At 42.4% G+C, this 24,142-nt stretch overlaps 1 protein-coding gene across 1 annotated transcript; it reads right to left on the bottom strand.

Annotated features, from left to right (window-relative positions):
- Window positions 1-1,386: 1,386 nt before the first annotated feature.
- On the bottom strand, window positions 1,387-22,266 carry LOC133515900 (eukaryotic translation initiation factor 4B). Its single transcript, XM_061848532.1, has 14 exons — window positions 22,180-22,266; window positions 21,557-21,670; window positions 20,296-20,489; window positions 19,441-19,548; window positions 18,899-18,987; window positions 14,089-14,252; window positions 12,634-12,757; window positions 9,977-11,464; window positions 7,532-7,605; window positions 6,271-6,502; window positions 4,083-4,167; window positions 3,960-3,999; window positions 3,299-3,822; window positions 1,387-2,365 (listed from the first exon to the last, which is right to left on the bottom strand). The coding sequence occupies exons 1-14, from the start codon at window positions 22,190-22,192 to the stop codon at window positions 2,303-2,305; spliced, it is 3,312 nt and encodes a 1,103-aa protein (XP_061704516.1). The 5' UTR covers window positions 22,193-22,266; the 3' UTR covers window positions 1,387-2,302.
- Between the last annotated feature and the right edge of the window lie 1,876 nt (window positions 22,267-24,142).

Below are 24,142 nucleotides of genomic sequence, written 5' to 3'. Positions count from 1 at the left end.
CTTTCCATTAGAAGCAACTTTTTTCACCATCCAATGTTCTCCCTTGATGGCAAAACACTCGTTACCCTAAAAAAAAGTATGTCTCATCTTTACACAGGTACAAAACTAAAACCGTTCTATATTGAAGATTACCAAAATTCAGGCCGAATCTACGGTTATTATTTAACGATTCGCTACGTACTTCAAAAATCTGTCACGTGTTGAGATCTCGAAAAAACATTTTTTCACGAGTTCTCTCAATTGGTCCCAAAATTGTCCGGCATTATCCCAACATACTTTACCCAGATTGTCATTGCGATACGTTCTTCAATAAGGCGGCCCAGGTTTAGCCCCATCGTACTACAAGTTAAATAGATTGTAGTTTAACCATAGGTATATTTATACCTACTTACAAAATTTCACAACACACCATGATCACTCCCAACTTACTGATACGAATAGGTACAGTCAAGTGTAAAAATATGGGTGTACACATCTTACTCAAAAATATGTCCCATAGCATCTTATTCCAGTGTAATAGGAGCGTAGTATCATATTTCGATACATATTTTTGCACTTGACTGTACGACGACAACCGAAGCTGAGACATCATTCTTTTTTGCAGTTTTTACCTATATGGTAATTAATATCAATCAATCAATCAATCATTTATTATTCCGTCATCATAGGTGTAAAATACATTTAGTACAGGTGATAGGGTGTTTGGTATTAGGGTGTAGATAGATACAGTATAATATAAAAATGAAAATAGTGTTTTAAATCGACACGAGTTGCGAATTACCTATTCGCACATGTATCGTACAACGTTTTACAGTACATATGGCCCTTTAAATGTTCGACACAGTAACGTAATATGCTACTTCTCGCACTAGTGCTATAAAGTAGCCCCATATGTACTGTAAACAATATTACGTGGTAACAACAAAAACAACTTGCGTCGTGCAACGCAGAATAAATTCCGTCTGGCTCGCGGGCGATGTCGACGGAACGGCGCGCAATGAGCGAGCGCACGAGTCTCGCGTCTGTGTGCGCGCACTCACACTTAGATAGCTCCGGCTCCCGCCCACCGCAGCGCGACAGAAACAGCTTCAAAAATTCGAGATTTGAAAAGTTGCTCAGCTAGGAATTGCTCTTAACCATTGAGCGTAGCGAGTAGTAGTCGAGAAGTGGAATCTTGTGAGCGTCAGGTTGGCGGGTGGACCTCAGCTTTGAAAGAAATATTTATAAACATAAGGCCGTATCAATTATATGGGCCCGTATAATGGATACGGCAGATACGGCGGTAGCTACGCGCCTGCAGGGAGCCAAAATAAGTAGTTTTTATACAGTTTTCGACAAAATCGTCCACGATGTAGTCGATTTACCTACATTGAAAAGAAAAGACACTTATTTGGTTGTAAAAAGAGTAATTTTATTTATAATTCACAATTAGAACAAAGTATATGAAATAAACTTGAGAAATTAATACATATTAAAACAATTTTCACGTCGTTGGACATGTGTTTACCAATAAAAATATCCTTGTGACAAGGTCCTAACCGTCTGTAGGTACACTGAATTTCCTCATTGACAAAACTCAATGGGGCAGGCCACACAACAAAATGCATACTTGCAAGTAATTGTTGCATTACCATGGCAATTGATTATGGAACCATAACTGTTTGTAAAGATAAATAATACAATTAACATTTTAATAATCTAAATCGACTACATATTTAACATAAAGGAATATTCTAAAATAATGAAATAAGATTCCCTTGGTGGCAATCACGATGTATTGCGTCGCAGTACTCAAAAAAAGCTTTGATATTTCAACAAAGTAAATGAAATTACAAAACAATATTCACAAAATATCGGAGAGCAGCACCTGTATCAAATCATAAACACAAAACCTGTTGCTAAACTTCGCGGGAAAGCTCGCCGTTGCCTTTTCGACCGTACGTACATCACTATTACGTAGCAAACCCATAGAAAAATTTACATCAAATCAGTACATGGTCACCAATTGAGCCCCAGCCCACACTGCGGCCTCCTTTACAAGGAAAGCGACGTCGAAGCCCCTAATATGTACACGAGTACCCACAACCGGAATGGAGACAAGCTGAATATTACAAAAGTAGAAGTCACAGCCTTCTAGGGGCCAGTGAGGGCTGGGGCCGGGCTCGGAGCAGCGGGAGCATGTAGCAACCTTCCTGACGTATATTCCACACCGCACTGTAGTTCTGTTACACGGCGCGACTGAGTCTCAGTGGCGCAAGTCTTAACACTTGATCAATTTACACTTTACACGGTAGTCGCGGCGCTACTCGGACGCGCCGTCGTCCGCGTCCTCCAGGAAACTAAATTTATTCGACGCTACAAAGTTCTGCAACAATAGAGAAATGGTATTGTAACACTTTGGTTTTTTTCCTTTAATTTAATGGATGTTAATTTCCTCCATATAATTTGAAAATGTGTATTTAACCCTTCGTATGTGTAAGCACAAGCTTAGAATTATTATTGCAATTATTACTTTTTTTTTTTTGCATGGACAAATAAAGCTTTTTATTATTTATTATTATTATGTGTAAGCACTGATCAGTGCGCATGAATTTAAATCCTTTGTTTAATGCAATACAACTGATCAGTGCTTAGACATACGAAGTGTTAATATTTATGGATGCCAAAAAACACAATGGTTATACATTACTTTGTTATACTTTTTTACAACATGTGAAACATAATGTTTCGTTTACCTATGGTTACTTCGTCAATAGAAAAAATAAGTAAATTTATAAACTGTCTGTAGGCGCGCAGGGATGATTTCCCATACAAAATTTGAATTTTGCGCATTTTCTACTGACAAGTTGGGTGTTTCAGTATAATTGGTACGAAAATGAATTAAGGTATCGAACAATTTATATATTTTTAAGGATTGCATGTACAGGCAGAGTTCTTAAAATTGCCTTAAATAGTTTTAACTTCTCTTTTTTTTTTGTTAAAAATAAAAACGAATGAAGGATGATTGTTGTTTGTTGACGTTAATGATGCTTGATGCTTAAATAATTATTTCCTTGCATGTAAATTTGGAGAAAAGCGTATACGTCATCCGACGTAAAGTGCAGTTGCCTGGCGTCCGCAATAATGTAGTATTTCATCAGGAGGCCTACCGCGAAAATCGAAGTTCGCCAATTGCGGGCATTTTTCTCAGTCACTCTAATTACGTCTTAGTGAGAGTAAAAGAGAAAGATCCCCGCAATTTGCGAATTTCGATTTTCCTGGTAGGCCCCCAGAAGTGGGCGAGAATAGTAGTACTCACAGGTTTCTCCTGCTCCTTCATCTTGGGCAGCTTCTGGTCGGGGGTGAGGTCCCGGGGCGCGCGGCGGCCGTTGCGCTCGTCGCGCGGGGAGGGCTCGCGGTCCCGGGGCTGGCGGTCCCGGGGCTCGCGGTCCCGCGACTCGGCGTCCCGCGAGTCCCGCGGGTAGTCCCGCCCGTCCCTGTCGTCGCGGCGCTCCCGGGAGGCCGGCCGGCGCTCCCGGGACGGCGGGCGGCGCTCCCGGTCCTCTCGAGAGTAGTCGCGTCGGTCTCTGTCGTCTCTGGAGTAGTCGCGCCTGTCGCGATCGTCTTTGGAGTAGTCGCGTCTGTCTCTGTCGTCCTTGGGGTCGCGTCTGTCTCTGTCGTCTTTGGGGTCGCGCCTGGCCCCGTCGTCCCTCGAGTAGTCGCGCCGGTCGCGGTTGCCCGAGTAGTCGCGTCGGTCCCGGTCGTCCCTGTAGTCGCGCCGATCGTTGTCGTCCCTGTCGCGTCGGTCTCGGTTGTAGCTGTGCGAGTCTCTGCCGCGGTCGTCTGCAAATATATTATTAATATTATAAATTACTTAATTGATATCTAATTGCTTGTAACTTCTGTATGGACACATCTAGTTTGGAAAGTAATTGATACTGATGGGTAACAGGTACTGAAAATACATAGGTAATACATACCACGTCTAGCACCACCACGACGTTCTCCGGAATGGTCATTCTAAAAAGAAAAAATAAATATGTTATTGATGTAATTCAAAACTAACTCACAATACAAATATTAATGTAACTATTTACACCTACCCTGCGCCCCCAGCGTTCCTTTTCTTCAGTTCCTTTTCGTGCCTCCTCTTCTTGTTTACGGAGACGTTCTTCTATTTCCCTTTCCCTAGAAAAAGAATTTATACAATTACATTTTGCATAATAAACTAAAAGTATGAAATTGATGAAGAGCTATCTCTTGTTAAAGGAATCTGGCACCGAACAGTTCAATGTCAGTCTCCTCAGTTCCCATGGTTTGATAAAAAGCTAAACAGGAAACAGGTAGTATCGCTCCTCAGGCTTCGTTTCGGGCACATTCCATCAAACAAATTCAGGCACATTATGAAATTAGTTTCATCATCAAACTGCCCAGAGTGTAATAAATAAAGTAGAAAATGTCCACCACTTTTTGATGGAATGTGTACGCAACGAGGCGCCAAGAGTGATATGACATTTTATAAATGTACTAACATGGGTATTTGTAACATCATCCTGGCATTGCCACTATCAGACGAGGCCAGGAGGATGATGTGCAATCTATATTTAATAATAATGTAAAAATTAGTAGGTAATTCTGTAAATCTCATTACAAAAAAAATAGTTTTTTCTTCTTCATATTTTCGGCAATATGTCGGTTTAAAGCGATCGATCCGTACATGGAGCGACGGAACGATGTCTGATGACCTTTTTATTGTAGCACCGAGAAGTAAATTTAACTCAACATTAAAAATATCAATAATTTTTAAAGTTGCTTCATGTGCATAGTTGTTTTATTATTTATCTACAAACATATCGTAAACCCTCTATGATGACTTCAAAATCCGTAAATAATGGCCAACATTAGATAAACTGTTTTGTTACAACAAATTTCTTATCTGTGATAATGTAGTTATAGCTTCATAACTACAGCAAAATCGATTTGGTTATGCATTCAAATTTGGAACATCTCTGAATAAAAAAAGCAATTCGATTGACCTCTATTGTAATATCAGTCGAGATGTCTTTTTGTTCGAAATGAAATGTCAATAGCCGGGTCCACACAGAGCGAGCATACGCGTGAGGAAATTGCCTCGCACGTACGTGCTCGCTCGCTCGCTCTGTGTGGACCCGCCTAATTGCAAACAATTTTGACATATCTCGCATGTTAGTTTGTCGAATGATACGGAAATAGGCCCCCGACTCTAGTTTGTCTCTGAATTAAAAAAAAAACTAAATGCGTGAAAAAAGTTTTCATTTACCGCCATTTGACGTACAGTTTATCTTTTAATTAGTTTTAAGTATAAAATTAATATGTTTTGTTGTTTTTAAAATAACTATAGCAAAAATTTCGTATAAAATAAGCGATAAAAATATTTCGGTGACGCCACCACATATCCGCGAGTTCCAACAAGAGAGCAACGATTTGGCAACGATGCCCTAACGGAGGCTGTAATTATGGTTAGTGAATATTGCATAGAAAGTTTATAATATGTGTAGATAAAACTCACTTCGTTCGTTTCTTAAACCCACACTCGTGTATTTTAATGCCTTTTATTATGTAGCAGTCACATAAACTACAATTATCAGAAATTGATTCATTGCATTAGGCGCAGGGATGACAGATAATTTCGCGATTTGAACTTGAATATGGATCATTCTACTTTTTGCTGGAGGTATTGAGTTTTCTAAAAATCTTGAAATATTAATATCTGTAATGTGTTTTAACTAGTTAGTAAAACATGATAAGAACAGAATAGGCCTCAATATTTAAGACCCTTGCCTTATTTTTGTTTTAAGTATTTATAGCCTGGAGTGTGCAAACATACATCTATGTTACAGTTCCTGCCCTTTTACTTATTTATAATGACAACTTTGTCACTTTTACCTTGGTTCCAAGGTATCGTTAGTGCGGCATTAAAATGTGCTTTATATTGATATAAAATTTTAAAAATAGATAATTTACAAATATAAAAATTAAATACTTGCTTCTGGGGACAAAAAAAAAACCTGCAATAAAAATTGGAATTATCCATATATCTAATATGAACCATGTCATGGTTCATGAGCAAGAATCACTCTTAATGTGGTATTATTTCACCACATCAGCATTAATAGATCTCTGAGGGATGGATTTTAGGCACGCATTTTGTTAAACTTATGTGACTTAACGCATCCAATAATCTGTTTTGATATAATTGAATATGTTAAGCTGGTATGAGCAGTAGGTATCAGAGCAGCGGGCGGCACTGACTTGGCGGCGGTGTCGACGGGCTTGGCGGCGCCGAACACCTTCTCGGCGGACACGGGCTTGGGCGCCGGCTTGTCGCGCTCGCCGGCGCCGGCCGGCGTGGCGCCCGACTCGGCCGGCTTGGCGCCGGGCTCGGCCGGCTTGGCGCCCGGCTCGGCCGGCGCGGCGCCTGGCTCGGCCGCCCGCGGCACCGTGCGCGGCAGCAGGTTCAGCTTCGGCCGCTCGCGGGGCTTGTCTACGTACACAACACATTTTTTACATTTTAGATCACTTCTGAGATAAATAAAATTAGTAAATCTACAACCAAACAGTATATACATACCCCCTTATTCATAAACGTGTACTAAAGTTACCATCATACCAATATGTCGGAAAGGGACAAACGATGATTAGCGGCATCGTAACTTTAGTACACGTTTATGAATAAGGGGGTTAGACTGTAGAAGAAAATTGTGCCCCCCGAGTTAGAGAGTCAAATTGGAATGCTAAGGCTCATATGCTATTTTGTAATAATTGAATTCTCTGTCAAAGTTAAAACTACTGTATTATGTATGGCAACTATGGCAACATACAGCAGCGACGTGTACTTCGACGTCTAAATTCGAAGACGAAAGGACAAGGAGAATTTGAAATAGAGGTGGATTGTCAAAGAAAACTTAGTAGCCAGACACATATTTGTGACCACCTTGGCCGCTCCGATACGTCTGATGGAGACTTTTTTTTTTATTACGAAAAGGTAAGCATTTGACCACAATCTCACCTGATGGAAAGTGCCGATGCATTCTAGGATGGAACATGCTTACCTAAAAGATGTCTATTCACTCTCGATTTAAAAAGGTTCAAGTTATAGTGGACTGGGAATAGATTTGCAGGAAGTGAATTCCACTCCTTAGCCGTTCGCATGATAAAGCTGGATGCGTAGCGTTTAGTGCGAATCAGTGGTAAAATAACGACGTAAGGGTGAAACGCATGTCCGCGTCTAGTCCCACGGTGGCAGAACGGAGATGGGGGGATAAGATTATGTAATCCCATCGCACACTCCCCGAAATGTATCCTGTAGAATACCGATAAACAGGCTACCTTTCTACGGTGTTCTAGGCTCTGCAGTCTAGCCTCTACCAATCTCGCATCCCCAATAAGCTTCCTAGCGCGTTTGTCTATAGAATCTAGGGTGGCTAGCTGATACTTGGCGGATCCATCCCAAAGGTGACTGCAATACTCCACCAATGTTAGAAATAAAAAAGTGACCAGTGACAAAACTTACCATCCCTGGGTGGAGGTGGATCGCGATCCCTGTCACCGAAACCTCGGCCTCCGAATCCTCTGCCTTCGCGGTTCCTAAGAATAGCATTAAAATTAGAACATTTAGTAGTAGTAAAACACGTTATTGTACAAAAATAAACATAAAACAGGGAAAAAACACACACATAATTTGTACAAAGGCGAACTTATTCCTTTAACTTCTGACTACTAAAATAGTACATTACGATACAAGTGCGAAAAATAGGAAATTCGAAACGAGTGGCGATAAATTAAAACACGACCGAAGGGAGTGTTTTAAATCGACACGAGTTGCGAATTACCTATTCGCACATGTATCGTACAACGTTTTACAGTACATATGGCCCTTTAAATGTTCGACACAGTAACGTAATATGCTACTTCTCGCACTAGTTCAGAACTATTCATAATTCTTCAATTGATATTATGTAATTAAAAGTGATAACTAGGAATAGGCGGGTCAATACAGAGCGGACATACGCGCGCCGTCTCGGCCGAGGCACGTCTACACTGGCCGTTTTGTGCGCGAGGAAATTGCCTAGCGCGTATGCACGCTCTGTGTGGACCCGCCTAAAAGTTTGTTTTGCATGTATTGAATACATTGATGTATATTTTAGTTTATAAATAGCACTGTTGGTTGCCATTGCCACTATTATTAAGTCATAATTTTAGACATGGCAGCAGGCAGCGCAGGTAATGACATCCGTGTGTTTATTCGTCTAGAATAAAATAAATATAAGTAGAATGTCGGTGTAAAGCGACCAATTCGCGCATAATTAGGCACGAATCGGTGTCTAGGTAACCCGTTTCATATAGCACACAGAAGATAATATAACGACAATCAAGATATTTTGATTTTGGTTGTCGCTTCATGTGCAATCGTACATATGTAAAGTTATATATACAGTTAAATACACCGGATGGGTATGGGGAATCCCATACAAACTTCCAACCCATCTTTCTACAATAAAAAGCAGATTGGATATAAAATAAGCTACCCAAATTACCAATTCCACGCAGACAAGTTGCGAGCGAAAGCTAGTACTATTATATAATATTTACAAAACACTAGAATGGTTTTAAATGTGTACACAGATCTTGGATTTTTGTTGCGTACAAAAATGATCGCTTGACAACTTTCAATCGAGATATAATCGAGAAATTTAGGTCCTGTAACACGGAGCGTAAGCGTAGGCGTCGCGTAAGCGTATCGTAAAAACGTTACGAGTACGAACCGCGTAGAGTTCTGGGTACCAAGGTCGCGTGATAGTGTTATAAGTGAAATTCTATTAGTTAAAATCGCGGCGTCACTGGCGACAGATGTCTTCGGCGGATGTATCGCCGATCTTACTTTCTCGTCAAATGAGGATTTTTTAATTGTTCATTTTTTTTACGCCTGCTGCGCGTGTTTATTTGAACTTGTAAGTGCTCGTAGGGCTCTCGTTCTACGCTCGTATTACGATACGCTTACGCGTCTCTTACGATTACGCGCCGTGTGATGAGAGCTAGGGAATGCAAATCGGTTATAACCAATTATTTTGACAAAATTTCAGAACCGATTATTGGAAACTTAAATAACCGGTTACGGTTACTGTCGGTTATTTATTTATGACTAAAATTCTATGAATTGAACTTCTAAGGACTACAAAATCCTGCCTGTGTTGGCTGTGACGCCTGTGACTGTGACGTGGTACTTTAATGACGAAAATATACCAAATTGACTTCCCTTATCTATGAAATATTTTGATTTAATATTGTATCACGTCCAAGGTCAAATTTTCACTTTTACTGTATTTTGTGTGTTTTATTAAAAAACAAATACTTATAATCACATTCCCTAATACTGTACGCGTTTATTTTCGTGTTTTTTTATTGTAATTATTACTTGATTGTAAATTTATAATTTTTTGTCGAAAATAACCATAACCGATTATCGGTTATTTTTTGGAGCTGGGCCGCTTATTGCATTCCCTACTGAAGGCCTTAGTCGATCAATATTCAGATTAATTCAATTTCGGTCGCATGTTAGGTCGACTAAATTAAGTGTGATTAAATTTTGACGATTAACTTTTTTATCGATTAATAGTAGTGTTACTAGGGCGCTCCACCGGTAAGGTTTTACGTGTAAAACTAACGCAATTTGGATACCTACACATCAATATGGGACACATTGCTTTGCATTGCATCACTTTGTTGTATGGAGGTCGTTCGACGGATTGATCGATTAATGCCCATCTCTGAATTTGTTGCAATTATCTATGAAACGAATATTTAATTGAAAGCCGTGCCAAATGCGTGTAGTTCCGGCCGACAGTTCGGCCGAACCAAACTAGCATAATGATTGTGGTTGGGGTTTTCACTGGCCCGCGGGGCGCGGATCGCTCATCCGTCATGTAGACGGTATGACAGTATAGGCCGAGGAGCATACCCGAAGCCCTGCGCGTCGCGCTCGGCGGTGCGGAAGCCGTCGCGGCCGCCGTAGCCGCCGCGCTCGCGCTCCCCGTCGCGCCCGAAGCCGCGCTCGCGACCGCTGCACAGAGCACACACAACATACCCGAAGCCCTGCGCGTCGCGCTCGGCGGTGCGGAAGCCGTCGCGGCCGCCGTAGCCGCCGCGCTCGCGCTCCCCGTCGCGCCCGAAGCCGCGCTCGCGACCGCTGCACAGAGCACACACAACATACCCGAAGCCCTGCGCGTCGCGCTCGGCGGTGCGGAAGCCGTCGCGGCCGCCGTAGCCGCCGCGCTCGCGCTCCCCGTCGCGCCCGAAGCCGCGCTCGCGACCGCTGCACAGAGCACACACAACATACCCGAAGCCCTGCGCGTCGCGCTCGGCGGTGCGGAAGCCGTCGCGGCCGCCGTAGCCGCCGCGCTCGCGCTCCCCGTCGCGCCCGAAGCCGCGCTCGCGACCGCTGCACAGAGCACACACAACATACCCGAAGCCCTGCGCGTCGCGCTCGGCGGTGCGGAAGCCGTCGCGGCCGCCGTAGCCGCCGCGCTCGCGCTCCCCGTCGCGCCCGAAGCCGCGCTCGCGACCGCTGCACAGAGCACACACAACATACCCGAAGCCCTGCGCGTCGCGCTCGGCGGTGCGGAAGCCGTCGCGGCCGCCGTAGCCGCCGCGCTCGCGCTCCCCGTCGCGCCCGAAGCCGCGCTCGCGACCGCTGCACAGAGCACACACAACATACCCGAAGCCCTGCGCGTCGCGCTCGGCGGTGCGGAAGCCGTCGCGGCCGCCGTAGCCGCCGCGCTCGCGCTCCCCGTCGCGCCCGAAGCCGCGCTCGCGACCGCTGCACAGAGCACACACAACATACCCGAAGCCCTGCGCGTCGCGCTCGGCGGTGCGGAAGCCGTCGCGGCCGCCGTAGCCGCCGCGCTCGCGCTCCCCGTCGCGCCCGAAGCCGCGCTCGCGACCGCTGCACAGAGCACACACAACATACCCGAAGCCCTGCGCGTCGCGCTCGGCGGTGCGGAAGCCGTCGCGGCCGCCGTAGCCGCCGCGCTCGCGCTCCCCGTCGCGCCCGAAGCCGCGCTCGCGACCGCTGCACAGAGCACACACAACATACCCGAAGCCCTGCGCGTCGCGCTCGGCGGTGCGGAAGCCGTCGCGGCCGCCGTAGCCGCCGCGCTCGCGCTCCCCGTCGCGCCCGAAGCCGCGCTCGCGACCGCTGCACAGAGCACACACAACATACCCGAAGCCCTGCGCGTCGCGCTCGGCGGTGCGGAAGCCGTCGCGGCCGCCGTAGCCGCCGCGCTCGCGCTCCCCGTCGCGCCCGAAGCCGCGCTCGCGACCGCTGCACAGAGCACACACAACATACCCGAAGCCCTGCGCGTCGCGCTCGGCGGTGCGGAAGCCGTCGCGGCCGCCGTAGCCGCCGCGCTCGCGCTCCCCGTCGCGCCCGAAGCCGCGCTCGCGACCGCTGCACAGAGCACACACAACATACATTAGCTTCTGCCACTGCATCAGCATAAATAAATAACTAAGCGGTGCTCATTCCATACTTTTGTTACCAAACCGCTTATAATTTTAGTAGTCGATATCAAGCGACAAGTCCCTGATTTATCAGTTCTGCTACTTGACAATAGATGTAGCGACGACCGAAAAGTCTAATGCTCAACAATTTTCAGCTAATATTATAACCGGAACTCTATTTTCAAACCCTTTTGTTAATAATGTTAATTGTAAATTGTTGAGGAATACACTTCAGTCGCGACAATCGTGACAAGTAGTGTCAAGTAACGGTACTGATAAATCCGTTACTTGACGCTACATGTCTACTACGAAAAAAATAAGCGTTTTGGTGCGAAAACTGATGTATGGAGTGAGTATTCTATGTTTACTTTTATTTTTCTATGACATCTGTCACATACTGGATAAAAGACGATCAATCTGAAGCCGAAGTTAAGATAATTTTTTTTACAGTACAGTCACGTCTAAAAACTTCGACACGATCGAAGTGATAAAAATATGTACTCCCGACCTTATGGGCCATAATATTAGGGTAGTGTATACATATTTTTGGCCCTTTGTCCGAATGGATTTTTTCAGACGTGTCGGTAATATGGTGCTACTTTTCCGCACGCGTGCGGGAATGAGAACTTTCCGTGCAAATGTCGAAACTTTAAAGGGCGCTTACGCCACACTACATAGCGCAGCGTTGTATATACAGGAGCATCGTTGATAATGGCGTAAGCGCCATCGACAATAAAGTCACTTTCAATAAATAACGTCACAATTATACGAACGAACAAACAAATCAGTCAAAAGACCGATTTTTTATCACTTTTAAGGCAGTTTACTGAAACAGTAATCGACTTATAATTAAACTAATAACGAATTAACTTATAATTAATTCGATTTTTAATTAATTATTGATTAAATCACTCTATATTTATACTATTTTTATTAGTATTGAATGCTAACCAAATTTTGTTGGTAACTACTGGTAAAAAAATTCCCACCTTTTACCAGTGGTAACAGTTTTTTTTTTCCAGGAGTTACCAGTGGTAAAAGGTGGGGAAAAAAATCCCAAGTAGTTACCACTGGTAACAAGTTGGTGGTAACTAGTGGGAATAACCCGATAGTTACCGGTCGTCGCCGTAGCGGTCGCGGTCGCGGCCGAAGGAGTCGCGGCCGCCGTAGGGCGCGCGCGCCGGCTCGGGCGCCGGCCGCTCCCCGTCGCGCCACGCGCCCGGCCGCATGTCGGCCGCGGCTGCAACACGTGCATACACAATCCTATACTCTGTACCTTTAGGTATTTCAATAAAAGTAAACAAAATCTACCCTCAAATGGCTCCTTAAGCCAGTTGAGGGTGGATGAAAACATTACATGATCAAATAATGTAGGTAAAACTCGGGCCGTTCAGTGACAGATCCAGGCGGTTTTGCATTTGGTTGGTTAACCAATAAATGTTATAACTACCCGAAAATGTACAAATTATTTGTTTACTTTTATTTATGTACTTAAAGATAGAGAGTATAGATTAAGAGCTCTATTATACCTAGTTTACACCCAATGACAAAACTCCGTCACTCAGTTCTAAGCGAAAGTCTTTTGGAGCGGGCCGAAGACTAGTCTGAATTGAGTTACGGGCGTGCCGCGTCACAGATCGTACTAGTAGGGCCGGTCGCGGGGGCTTCCAACGCGCCTCGGGGCCCCGCCTCGGCCGCGGCGTCCCCGGCGGCCCCGCGCGCGGCGTGTCTGGTGCCCCGCCGGCGCTGTGAGCGCCGCCCCCGGCTAGAGGGTACGATTTCCCACGCCAGCGATTTGCGAACATTCCAAAGAGATCCTCCTGATCGCTATGCGTATTTGCTGGCTCTACGAACAGTATTCATCTCTAAGGATGCGAGCAAATGGCCAGTGTGAAAAACTGAGCTGATGATAAACACCACCTGACCTTTACTCAGACCTTCCCGGGACGTTTAGAGTAACTTAAATTATCAATGTTGCTACCAATAGATCATCTCCTCAGCTTCAGTAATAATCCAATCGATTGTGGTGTTAGAACAAAGTAGTCAATCATTTATTTGCAAAAATAAAAGAGACAAAATGATGCTTCCTGATAATTAATGTACTCAGTTTGTATGTCCCAAGTGTGACATTAGAGCCCGCTCCATAACACTATCAGCTTATCATCATTGTGACCGCATTATTCGTACTCGATAGATCAAATTACTAGGTAATCTAGGTATGCAATGTTCACTTTGGTGTTTTATTCAGAGGCGTAATAGACCATAGTCTCTTTTCTACAAAAACAAGCGCAAAATAAATACATGCAATCCTTTCAACTTGGAACTCCCAACGTGAATTAAGAAGGAAAGAATGACTTTGAATTTGGAACTAAACATCTGTAGGCTCGATCACTAACAGCTATGCAAGTTTGAGAAAAGCACTTTATACAAATCTCGGCGAGAAACGGGGTTGCCGGCCGCGTATCCCTATCGGACCTCGGCCGTCTACTTGACCTGCAACCCCTCGTTTCCCGTCCTTAATAATGTACTATTACTTAAAAAAAAAAGTGATAGATAATGTTGAGTACTGACATTCGTCACGTTCGCGGTCCCGGGTGATGTCGCGGTCGCGCGTGATGTCGCGGTCGCGGGTGATGTCGCGGTCGCGGGGCGCGTCGCGCGCGCGCGCCGCGGGCTCGGGCGCGGCGCGCGGCCCCGAGCGCCAGTCGCCCATCGTGCGCTCCGGGTCGTAGTCTCTGTAACAACACATACATTGCTTACATCGCTTCTTAACTCTTCAGCCTTAGGGCGCAGGGTAGGGCAAGGCATTCTCCATACAAACCTTGTGCAAGTTTTATTCGTTACTTTTGGCACTATAGCATTTAATTTCATTTTTTGCTTGTATATATTGGATATACGCAGAACTTGATGTAGAAATTTTTCTTTATTAAAAAAAAATACATCAAGCCCTAGCTAACAGAAAAATAAGCATATTTACCAAAAATAATAACTGTAGCGCAAACACTAACGAAGAAAATCGCGCACAAAGTTTGTATGGAAAGAGATTGCCCTACCCTTCGCCTTATTGGATATCACTCGATACTTATTTTCATCACACCAAATGGTAAAGTACATCTTGATTGTTTAAAAACGAATTAGAAAGTTGCATTTTATCCACATCTGGGACAAAGTAATCAGATGCAAATTTTGAGTTGTTTCCTTATGTTAGTAGCTGAGGGAATTGACTTAAATGATGACATTGATGACTTTGTTTGTTTGTTTGTTGAAACTTTATTGCAAAAATTTACAAAAAGAGTACAAATGGCGGACTTAACGCCTTGAGGCATTCTCTACCAGTCAACCATTGGGCTAAACAGAAATAGTTCGTTCGCTGCAGGATTGTAAAGAGTTGATATGAAAATAGACACAAGTCGAGACTACTATGATACTATATGTAGTGTATGCGAGCTCCGGCCGCAGAACTATTTAGAAGTGCTGTTTGGTCTTACGTCAATTTAAAATATGGTATATGTCAATGAATAAATGGACGATCCAATAAGCTGTTGAGTTATTACATATTCGAGCTGATATTCCCTAAATATAACAGTGGCGACGAGTAAACAAAGAATAATACACAGAAATAAGTTCTAAAGTAAGTACGCGTGACAACTACGCAAACGTCGTCGTCGTCGACGCGTGACAATGTCGGTCGGGAAATTAAAAGAGTTATATGTCAGAAACGATCAATGGGCATCATTCGCTGACAGGCTCGAGTTGTATTTTGTTGTCAACGATATTGCGGAAGACAGGAGACTTAATTCCCACCCTAATTGCTACGATGGGAGACGAAGCGTACGAGCTGCTCGTAAATTTAGCCAGCCCGAAGAAACCTTCCACGCTGACATACTCGCAGGTAGTAGAGCTCATACGACAACATCTTCAGCCGACGCCATCCGCATTAGCCGAGAGGTACCGATTGCGACGGAGACGCCAGGGTGTCAACGAAGGTGTCACTTCATACGTCGCGGAATTAAAAAAGATGTCACGACATTGCGAGTTCGTGGAAAGCCTAAGCGATAATCTACGCGAACAATTCATATGCGGCAGAGATTATACGGCATCAGATACAACAACCGGCAAGCACATTCATAGGCACATCGACCAGCTGAGGAGACGTGTAGGGAGTTCCACGCAACCCGCTCAGATTCTGAATGTGTCGCCTCTACAAGTAGGTCGCTAGCTGTCCCCTTACCGGACTGTACCCGCACGGGGCCGATTCAGCCCGGGATCCCTTTTACACCTTTCGCGACTGACCTACCAGTCTCGCTCAGGCCAGCACCAGCCGCGTACACCACACCGACGGCAAATCACGCCAGCGCCAGCAGCGCTATCGGCGGACGCGTCACCCACCACCTCGACATCAGTGGCCACATCATCGCCGGCTTTGCCTTCGCCAGTAACCTCATCCTTCATCGCGCCTTAGGCAAACGTGCCGTTACGTACATATACGGTTTCAGACACCCCAGTACCGCCCGAGCCTCGCCCAATTCGTAAGTAGTTAGTTGCGTTTAATTATTTCCTATTATGTTGATAACTATGGTGGAGGAACTATAGTGTATGCGACCTCCGGCCGCAGAACTATTTAGAAGTACTGTTTCGTCTTATGTCAATTTAAAATATGATATATGTCAATGAATAAATGGACGATCCAATAAGCTGCTGAGTTATTACATATTCGAGCTGATATTCCCTAAATATAACTTACACAAATATATATTTTAAATATACTGAGGTGGAGACCTGGAGACCCTAGTATAAGTTAGATGTAACAACCCTAGCTGCATCCATCAAATAGTCTTTAACACGGTGCACGCGTAATCTTATTAACTACTCCCTGCAACGTTGCCTCATGGCGACCCTGCCAGGATTCGAACCTGGAATCTTTTGTAGAAGAAGTACAACATTAAAAAAAAAACATACTACCGAATTGATAACCTCCTCCTTTTGAAATCTTGAAGTCAGTTAAAAAACAACAACAGCAGTGGATACGGCGAACTATAACCGCCGAATTTATACGCCGCGTAGCGATCCGCGCATCTGGGCGGAAACCGACGGCGCAAGAAGATACAACTTGAACGGGCAATCAAGGTCAATCCTCTGTCAGTCAGTGTCAGTGTGTGTCAGTGCGGTCAGTGTTCATAAAACAACATTCGGTTTACGGTCATGTGACAGTCGGTGTTAATTAAAAATTAATTAAGTTAGCCTAAATAATTTAATATTATCGGAATATTCGGATTATATTTTAGATAGATTTATAGAGAAAATTGAGGCAGTATATGCCAAAATATATTATCAATAAATCGGTTGTACACAACGGCATAACTTTGAAATAAAAACGGCTACTACCTTGGTGATGATAATGGACGGTACTGAAGAAACTACGGAAAAAATCATTGATAGTATCGAAATGTACAATTCTTATTAACTCAAAACGCGACTTTCAAAATCAGCAAAATTCAAATTAAAAAACACTTATACCACTTGGGAGGCACTCATCACTGATATGAAACAAAAATTACTAACGCGAAAATCATCGAATTCATTACTAACGCAACTCAACAGCATCTCTCAAAAAGAGTCTTCAATTTCTGAATATGCAGATAAAATTGAACAACTTTTTTGTGGATCTCACAATTTCTCAGGCGAATTCGAACGAAAAAGCATTTGAAATTTTAAGTCCCATAAACGAAAAACTTGCAATCAAAGTTTGCAGACTAAGAATAGACGCCTAAGCACAATAATCGCAGCTCGCGATCACTCAAGTTTAAAGGATGCTGCACGTGCTGCCGAAGACGAGGAGCTGTCGCAGCCCTCATCGTCAAACGTAGTCTTCAGCTACAGAGGTAAGCCAAATAGATTTTCACATTATAGAGGCGACAGAGCCAGGGCGAATTCCAATTATAGGCCACGGGGGTATTATCCTCGTAACCAAGGTTATTCATATAATCGTGGGAGTATCTCATACTATCCTAGATACAGCAGGGGACGGCCCACTAGCGGCTTTCCCAGGAGATTCGGTTCAAGGTCAAACCGATACAATAATCGTTACGCATGAGGTAACCAAGGTCAAGTATACACCGTTCAACAGCCAGAAACAGATACACCCTTACCAAGAGCAGAAAATATTGCAACGGGAAGAAGTCAGTTTTTTTCGAAACTTACATTGAACACCATGTATTATAGATAAACAAACACCAACAAACGCCTCCATTCTCTCTCAATATCGCCACTCAGCTCTTCACAACATGCCATGGGTGAGCCCTTAGATTCTTTTGACATATTGTGCGGTTTCCAACGCATGATGTGGAAAAACAAATGAATTTAAGCCGAATGAAGGACAAACGTGCCCATTGTTAATGGGAGTCATGAGAATATGGAGACTTACAGTTCGGATCGAAGGTCATTGGGAACAGTAACCCCTTAATGCAAGCCAGTTACTAGGGAAATCAAGTTATTATACCTATTCTTTATTCATTTGCAAACCCTATTTTACTCAGTCTATTCAAAAGTATACTTTATTCACCGACCAGCGATCTGAATTGATCAAGTTTTCAAGAAAAACAACAAATTAATGATTATTGTTAAGAAACGTGAAAGTCAAGGTCACGCCTATTTCACGCCGAAAACACGCCGCCGCCGCCGATCATTTTTTAATCGGCGCACACGTCTACTATAGGCACATTGAAAATACGCTCCGACACGGTCCGACTCCGCCCGTTATGTGAGAAACGTACTTTACTCAATATGTGTTGGCTCTAGCTGCCATAAACGCATTTTGCGAACAAAATTACTGAGGCCCAAAGCAAAATATTTTACCAGGTTCCAATTAATATACTATCATACATCATACTCATACAAAATACACACAATATGTTAGGGAAAATAAAAATAATCTGAAATATGATACTGTCAACCTGCTATTACATAATATAATTATATTTTATTGTTTAAAAACCTAAGAGGATATTATATAATCAATACAAATTACGAATCGATATAGCTTCCCAAATTTAAACAATACAACTGATTATGATTATGCTTTACTGCATTTAACACAATGGTTGCATAATCTAAATGTCCTAAATACATAAACCAGTCAATATCAAGCCTTAGAGTATTCGTAATCGAGCTTCTAATGTAGGTCACCTTCTGTTCTCATGACGCATGCCTTTAAACGTGACTTATTGGATGCGTTCAACAATGCAAAACACAGTTAATTCACATTCTTTTGTTACATTGACGCCGTTGAATAAATCATGCACAACTTGGGAGCAGTTTGTTAAAATCGAGAGGGGGAGTCCCTATTTTTTTTAATTCTATGCAAATGGTCGTCAAGTTTTACCTGTCCCGGTCGGAGCGGCCCCCTCGGCCCATGCGGCGGTCATTGTTCTCGGTCGATACCTCGATCCTAATCCGTCGTCCGCCGACACTCTGATAAACAAAATTATTGTTATTCACAGTTATTTCGCACAATTACGCATATCTGTAGAATACACAAAGAGAAAGCAACATTCAGAAGATATAAGCAATCTGCTGCTATAGAACACAATTTATATTGCAGTACCATGTTTATTTAACGAAGAACGGATAAAAAACTAATAGATATAAATAATAGTCGTTATTTAGTTGCACTAAACAAAAAAAAACCCTTTAATTACATAAATTTGACCCTCATTAAAAAAACAAGCTAGGAATAACTAAGAACACTTTACATTGAAACTAGGTCAGGTCAAGCTGGGCCAACTGCCGCTTCATCAGAAATTTTATGTATATACAGATTACTGGAGTAGATGCATTGGAAAGCTGCCAGAAAATGGAAAATGCAGCTATTTTTTAGGAAAGCAACTCACATACCTCCCCTGTATAAATATAAAATATACTTACAAGATCAGGCATGTTCATGGCATTGATAAGGCTCTCTCTGTCTTCAAAGTCAACATATCCAAATCCTTTGAGGCGGTCGCCTTCTCGTGGCAGCCTCAAGTTAATAATCTGTGGAAAATTTAGACAGTTAATAATAGTACAGTAATTATTTTTAGGGTTCCGTACCCAAAGGGTCAAATGGGACCCTATTACTGAGACTCTGTTGTCCGTCCGTCCGTCACCAGGATGTATCTCGTGGACCGTGATAGTTAGCCAGTTGAAATTTCTACAGATTATGTATTTCTGTTGCCGCTATAACAACAAATACTATAAACAGAATAAAATAAATATTTCTTTCCAATCTCGAAGTTCTCATCCAATCACCAAAGTTAAGCAACGTCGGGCAGGGTCAGTACTTGGATGGGTGACCGTTTTTATTGATAATGGTACGGAACCCTTCCTGTGCGAGTCTGACTCGCACTTGGCCAGTTTTATATACTATTCATAACGCAAACATTTGTACAAACAATTTATAATTTTAAGACTGAGACCCGAATTATGCATTATCAATCCAATTCCAATTATTGTATTTTTTTTCCTATTTGGAGGTGTAGCTGTTAGTGCTGATCGATGGAAATAAATAAATTTATTTTATTCTATAATTTTTCTCAGCCAATTAGAATAAGAAAATAGCATCATAAATTAGTTGCAAACCATAAAATTTCATTTTTGTTAAATTAGGCTTCATATAAAGTATTGCATTTAAGAAATGAACACATGTTAAAAGCACCATACTCTGATGGACAGTAGAGATTGTTGTTGTATGTCAACAACATACACTTCATGTATTCCATAGGCCGAAAGGAAACTATTTACCTTGAGTCCCTCAAAGAGGTCGGAAATGGCGCTCTCGTCCACATCGTAGGGCAGGTTGGAGATGTGCGCGATGAAGGGCGGGCGGCGCGGGATGGAGTCGTCGTCCACGGCCAGCCCGCCGCGCGCCGCGCGCGACGCCGACGGCAGCACCACAGGCGCGCGCGAGCGCGACGCGTACCCATAGCTCTCCGTGGCTGCCGCAACGGAACAGACATGTTATCGCCTAATTAAATACTCCCTCTACTTAATGTGCTGGATGGATATAGGACTACTTTTTAACTATAAACTTTGTAGTTTAGAATATAGAGTAAAATGGGTTTAAAACAAAGTTACAGTTTGTAATTGGAGATATCTCATCCTAATTTTTTTTTTCAAAATGCTATTTAGTGAACATGATTTCAAACAGCAAACTAAACTGGGCTTTGAGTTTCTTTTTTTTTTTTGTAAAAACAATGAGGTTCATAACACACTGCAACAGAAACAATTTGTAAAGAGTCTCTTTAAATTTTACTCAAATCATATTGATATTGGTAAGTCTGAGAGTATATGTAATGTTGGAAACTTTAGGTGTGTATGTTCAGTACATTTTCCTGCTGGTAGAATAATATGGTAAATTTTTTATTATTTTATTTGAATATTAAAACAATTAAAAATTTATTACACAAATATAAAAGAAAAGTCTGTCTTTTCTGCTTCTCTTGTTCATAAATTAGTATTATTAGTTTGTGTTTAACTCACTTCTAGCTAATATACAGATAGATAAGGAATAAGTAAATTAACAATGTAATACTTGTTTTTTTTTTTACAAAATAATGTATTAATCACTTTAAGTTGTTATTGTAAATTAAAGACCCTCAGCAATATTTAGGGAGCTGGCCAATGAAAGACTAGTCTGAATTGAGTTGTGGCTAGAGCCATCTCGTAGATCGTGCTCAAACTGCTGGTCATGGGGGTTTCCAACAGCAGCATATCTGTGCCTCCACCCAGCCCCTACAGGTTGAGTTTCCCTGGCTAAACATGGCGCCGTGATTTCTGGTTCCCCCTCCTTCTCTGTGAGAGAAGCATCCGGCTAGAATGTGTATAAAACACAAGAGACCTTTGCTCAGACCTTCCCGAGACAGAGAGAGTGACTAGCACTCGTATGTGTGTCCCAAGTACGAGATTAACATTGGCCGGCCATTGCCCTCTGCACATCATCATTGGGTCACATATTTTAATTTTTTAAGGCGTTATTCAAACGAAATATGTCGAATATACTTACGTTCATCATCTACAGAGTCCGCCCAGTTGTTTGTGGTCGGAATAGTAGTAGGTTCCGCAATAATATCTGTGATGCTCACTGGGATCCATTTCGACTTCTTTGATTTCTTGTTGCCTGCAAGACATTACGTAAAACTGAATTAATTTCGGTGAAAGCGTACTATATGAAATGAAAATGAAGCGTGAGTGGATGGCATTGTTTCGATGACGCATAGCAAGCGAACGACCTACTACGACCGAATCTGAAAAGCGGTTATCCGTGGAGAGCAGGCACGTATCCAAAGGACAATCGCCACTTGCCGCACAGATGTTTCAGTACACTGATCAAAGTTTTATTTATAGTTTTAATTTATAAGGTTAAAACGAATCTACATAATGCTGAAATTTAAGTAATTAATATTCTGCACAAAAAGTTAAGAATGTGGCCACGCGGTAAATCCAAACGTCCGCAGAGGTGAAATGATGACACGTTAGCATTAATAATTGAGACTTAATACATACTTAAAGGCTAAATAAGATTAACATATGTTGGGAGAAGCTAAAAATATATGAAAATATCAAAATTAACACAGAAAACAAGTTAAAATTAGGGTTTTTTCACGTGACAAAATTTGAGCAACTAACCTGTAGCGGCCATATTATAAGGCTGGGGCAAATGTTGCCAGTGTTCTTAAAGCTGTCGAAATTCAAATGCTGCCATATAAAAGATGCGTTCAGGTGGCCAAAAATAAGAAAAGGGTCTTACACACTCCCAAACTCGAAATTTCCAAAAACAGAGTTCGAAAAATTTAAGATTCGTAGAAGTGAGATGGAAATATCTTCAACGTGGAGATAGAAATAAGCAGGTCAATGTACGAAACTCTTCTCGTCCTTACTTTAAATTCCGGAAGGTGTATTAAGCTATGTAAGGCCAGTCCAGACGGGACAATATTTCGGCCAATCTGATTAAATTGTCAATCAGGTGGTGTGAACCTGGTGTGGATGGATAAACGAGATTGAAGGACATTAGGGCCCATAGATGTACAATATACTTATTGTAGAGATGAAATGGTAAAGCCGCTAGCCGGCACATGACCGAACGAGATGCCTTTAAGGAACTTTCAGTAGGAGTAGCAGTGAAAGCACTGCGATTGTTGGTCCTTGTCAGTTTAATTTTTTTAATTCCTCACCAATTCCTCACCGTAAATTGTAGTATGGCTTATAGTGGGCAACAAATAACCCGACCAAATTACGTAGGTTGTTTTTGGTATGTTGTTAGAAATGTTAAAACGTGTTTTTAATTTGGCGCATTACGTATGTTCTGTCCCTCACGGGCGCACGCGTATAGCACATTTAGTTGATCCTACCACCTAACACTTACTTTTCCAATTTTTTGAAACGCTTGTATTACGTTCTATATTAACTAAAAGTTGCCCTAAAATTCAACTTTTATACTAAAAACGGCTTTAAATATGTTAAATTAACAAAATATATATTGACAGATGCTTACGCGCCCAAAACGCTCTTTAAAAATTGTGTGACGTCACAGTTTACGGTTTGACACAACTATATACACACGTAGAAGATACGAACTGTCAACTGACATTTGTCATTTGTTGTTTATTGCCTAACTGTCAATCCGAAAGTTGTGACGTCATCAGAATCTTCAAAGACGTTTCGAGTTTGGTCACGTGACGTGTGTCAACAGATATTTTAAATTCAATATTTTACAAAAATATGGTCATTACAGGTCCCCTAAAAGTAGTTTAACATATTCTTATAATCCAAAAGAAGCGGCCGAAAATTTAAAAATGACCAAATGTAGGGGTCTCGGCGCCGAATACAATTTCATACCTTTTGGCGTCGAGACCCTTGGCCCGTGGGGACCAAGTGCCTTTAAGCTCTTTAAGGACCTTTCAAAAAGATTAGCAAATAGCAGAGGTTACCGGCGACCGCAGAGCTGGCAGCTTCCTCACTCAAAGAATTAGTCTTGCAATACAGCGAGGAAATGCTGCCAGTATCTACGGCACCATGCCGCAGGGGGATATTTTTTAGTATTTTATTTTAAGTTTAGTATTATTTATTTTTAGATTTAGGTTTTAAGTTTTATAGTTTACGATTACACTAATATAAGCCAGTTATTTGAGTTACAAAGTTGAATAATAAAAGGATGTCCTACTTATCCAAAAGAATTTATTGGGATACAATTCTGCCCTAAGATTTGTAGATGGAAACAACCCTATTACATCCACAATTCCAGATGCACGGGCCTGAGCAGGAGTCGTTTTCTGTATCACCAAATATCAGCATACCGATAACAATATTTGAAATGTAAAAATAGTCCAAATATCAAAAATTTAACACTTTTAGTAATAAAAGATTCTTTCTCTGGCCCGACGTCGGGCCCAACGTGAAATATTGTTATTATTATTAGTATTCCCGTAGCGCTGGCTATATTTTTCGCTTTTGAATACTTTGTTAAGATGTAATACACAGACTATGTCATTGTGCTAAATATTTTTGTTTTGAATTATTATGGAGAAAAAAATATTCGAGAGAAAACATGTAACTGTGTTGCATTAAGGATAGGTTTTTTAGTGTGGAAACA

This window comes from Cydia pomonella, chromosome 3 (assembly GCF_033807575.1).
Source record: "Cydia pomonella isolate Wapato2018A chromosome 3, ilCydPomo1, whole genome shotgun sequence".
NCBI lineage: Eukaryota > Metazoa > Arthropoda > Insecta > Lepidoptera > Tortricidae > Cydia > Cydia pomonella.
The sequence above is the reverse complement of the archived record's forward strand: the minus strand, read 5'-3'. Positions and strand labels throughout refer to the sequence as shown.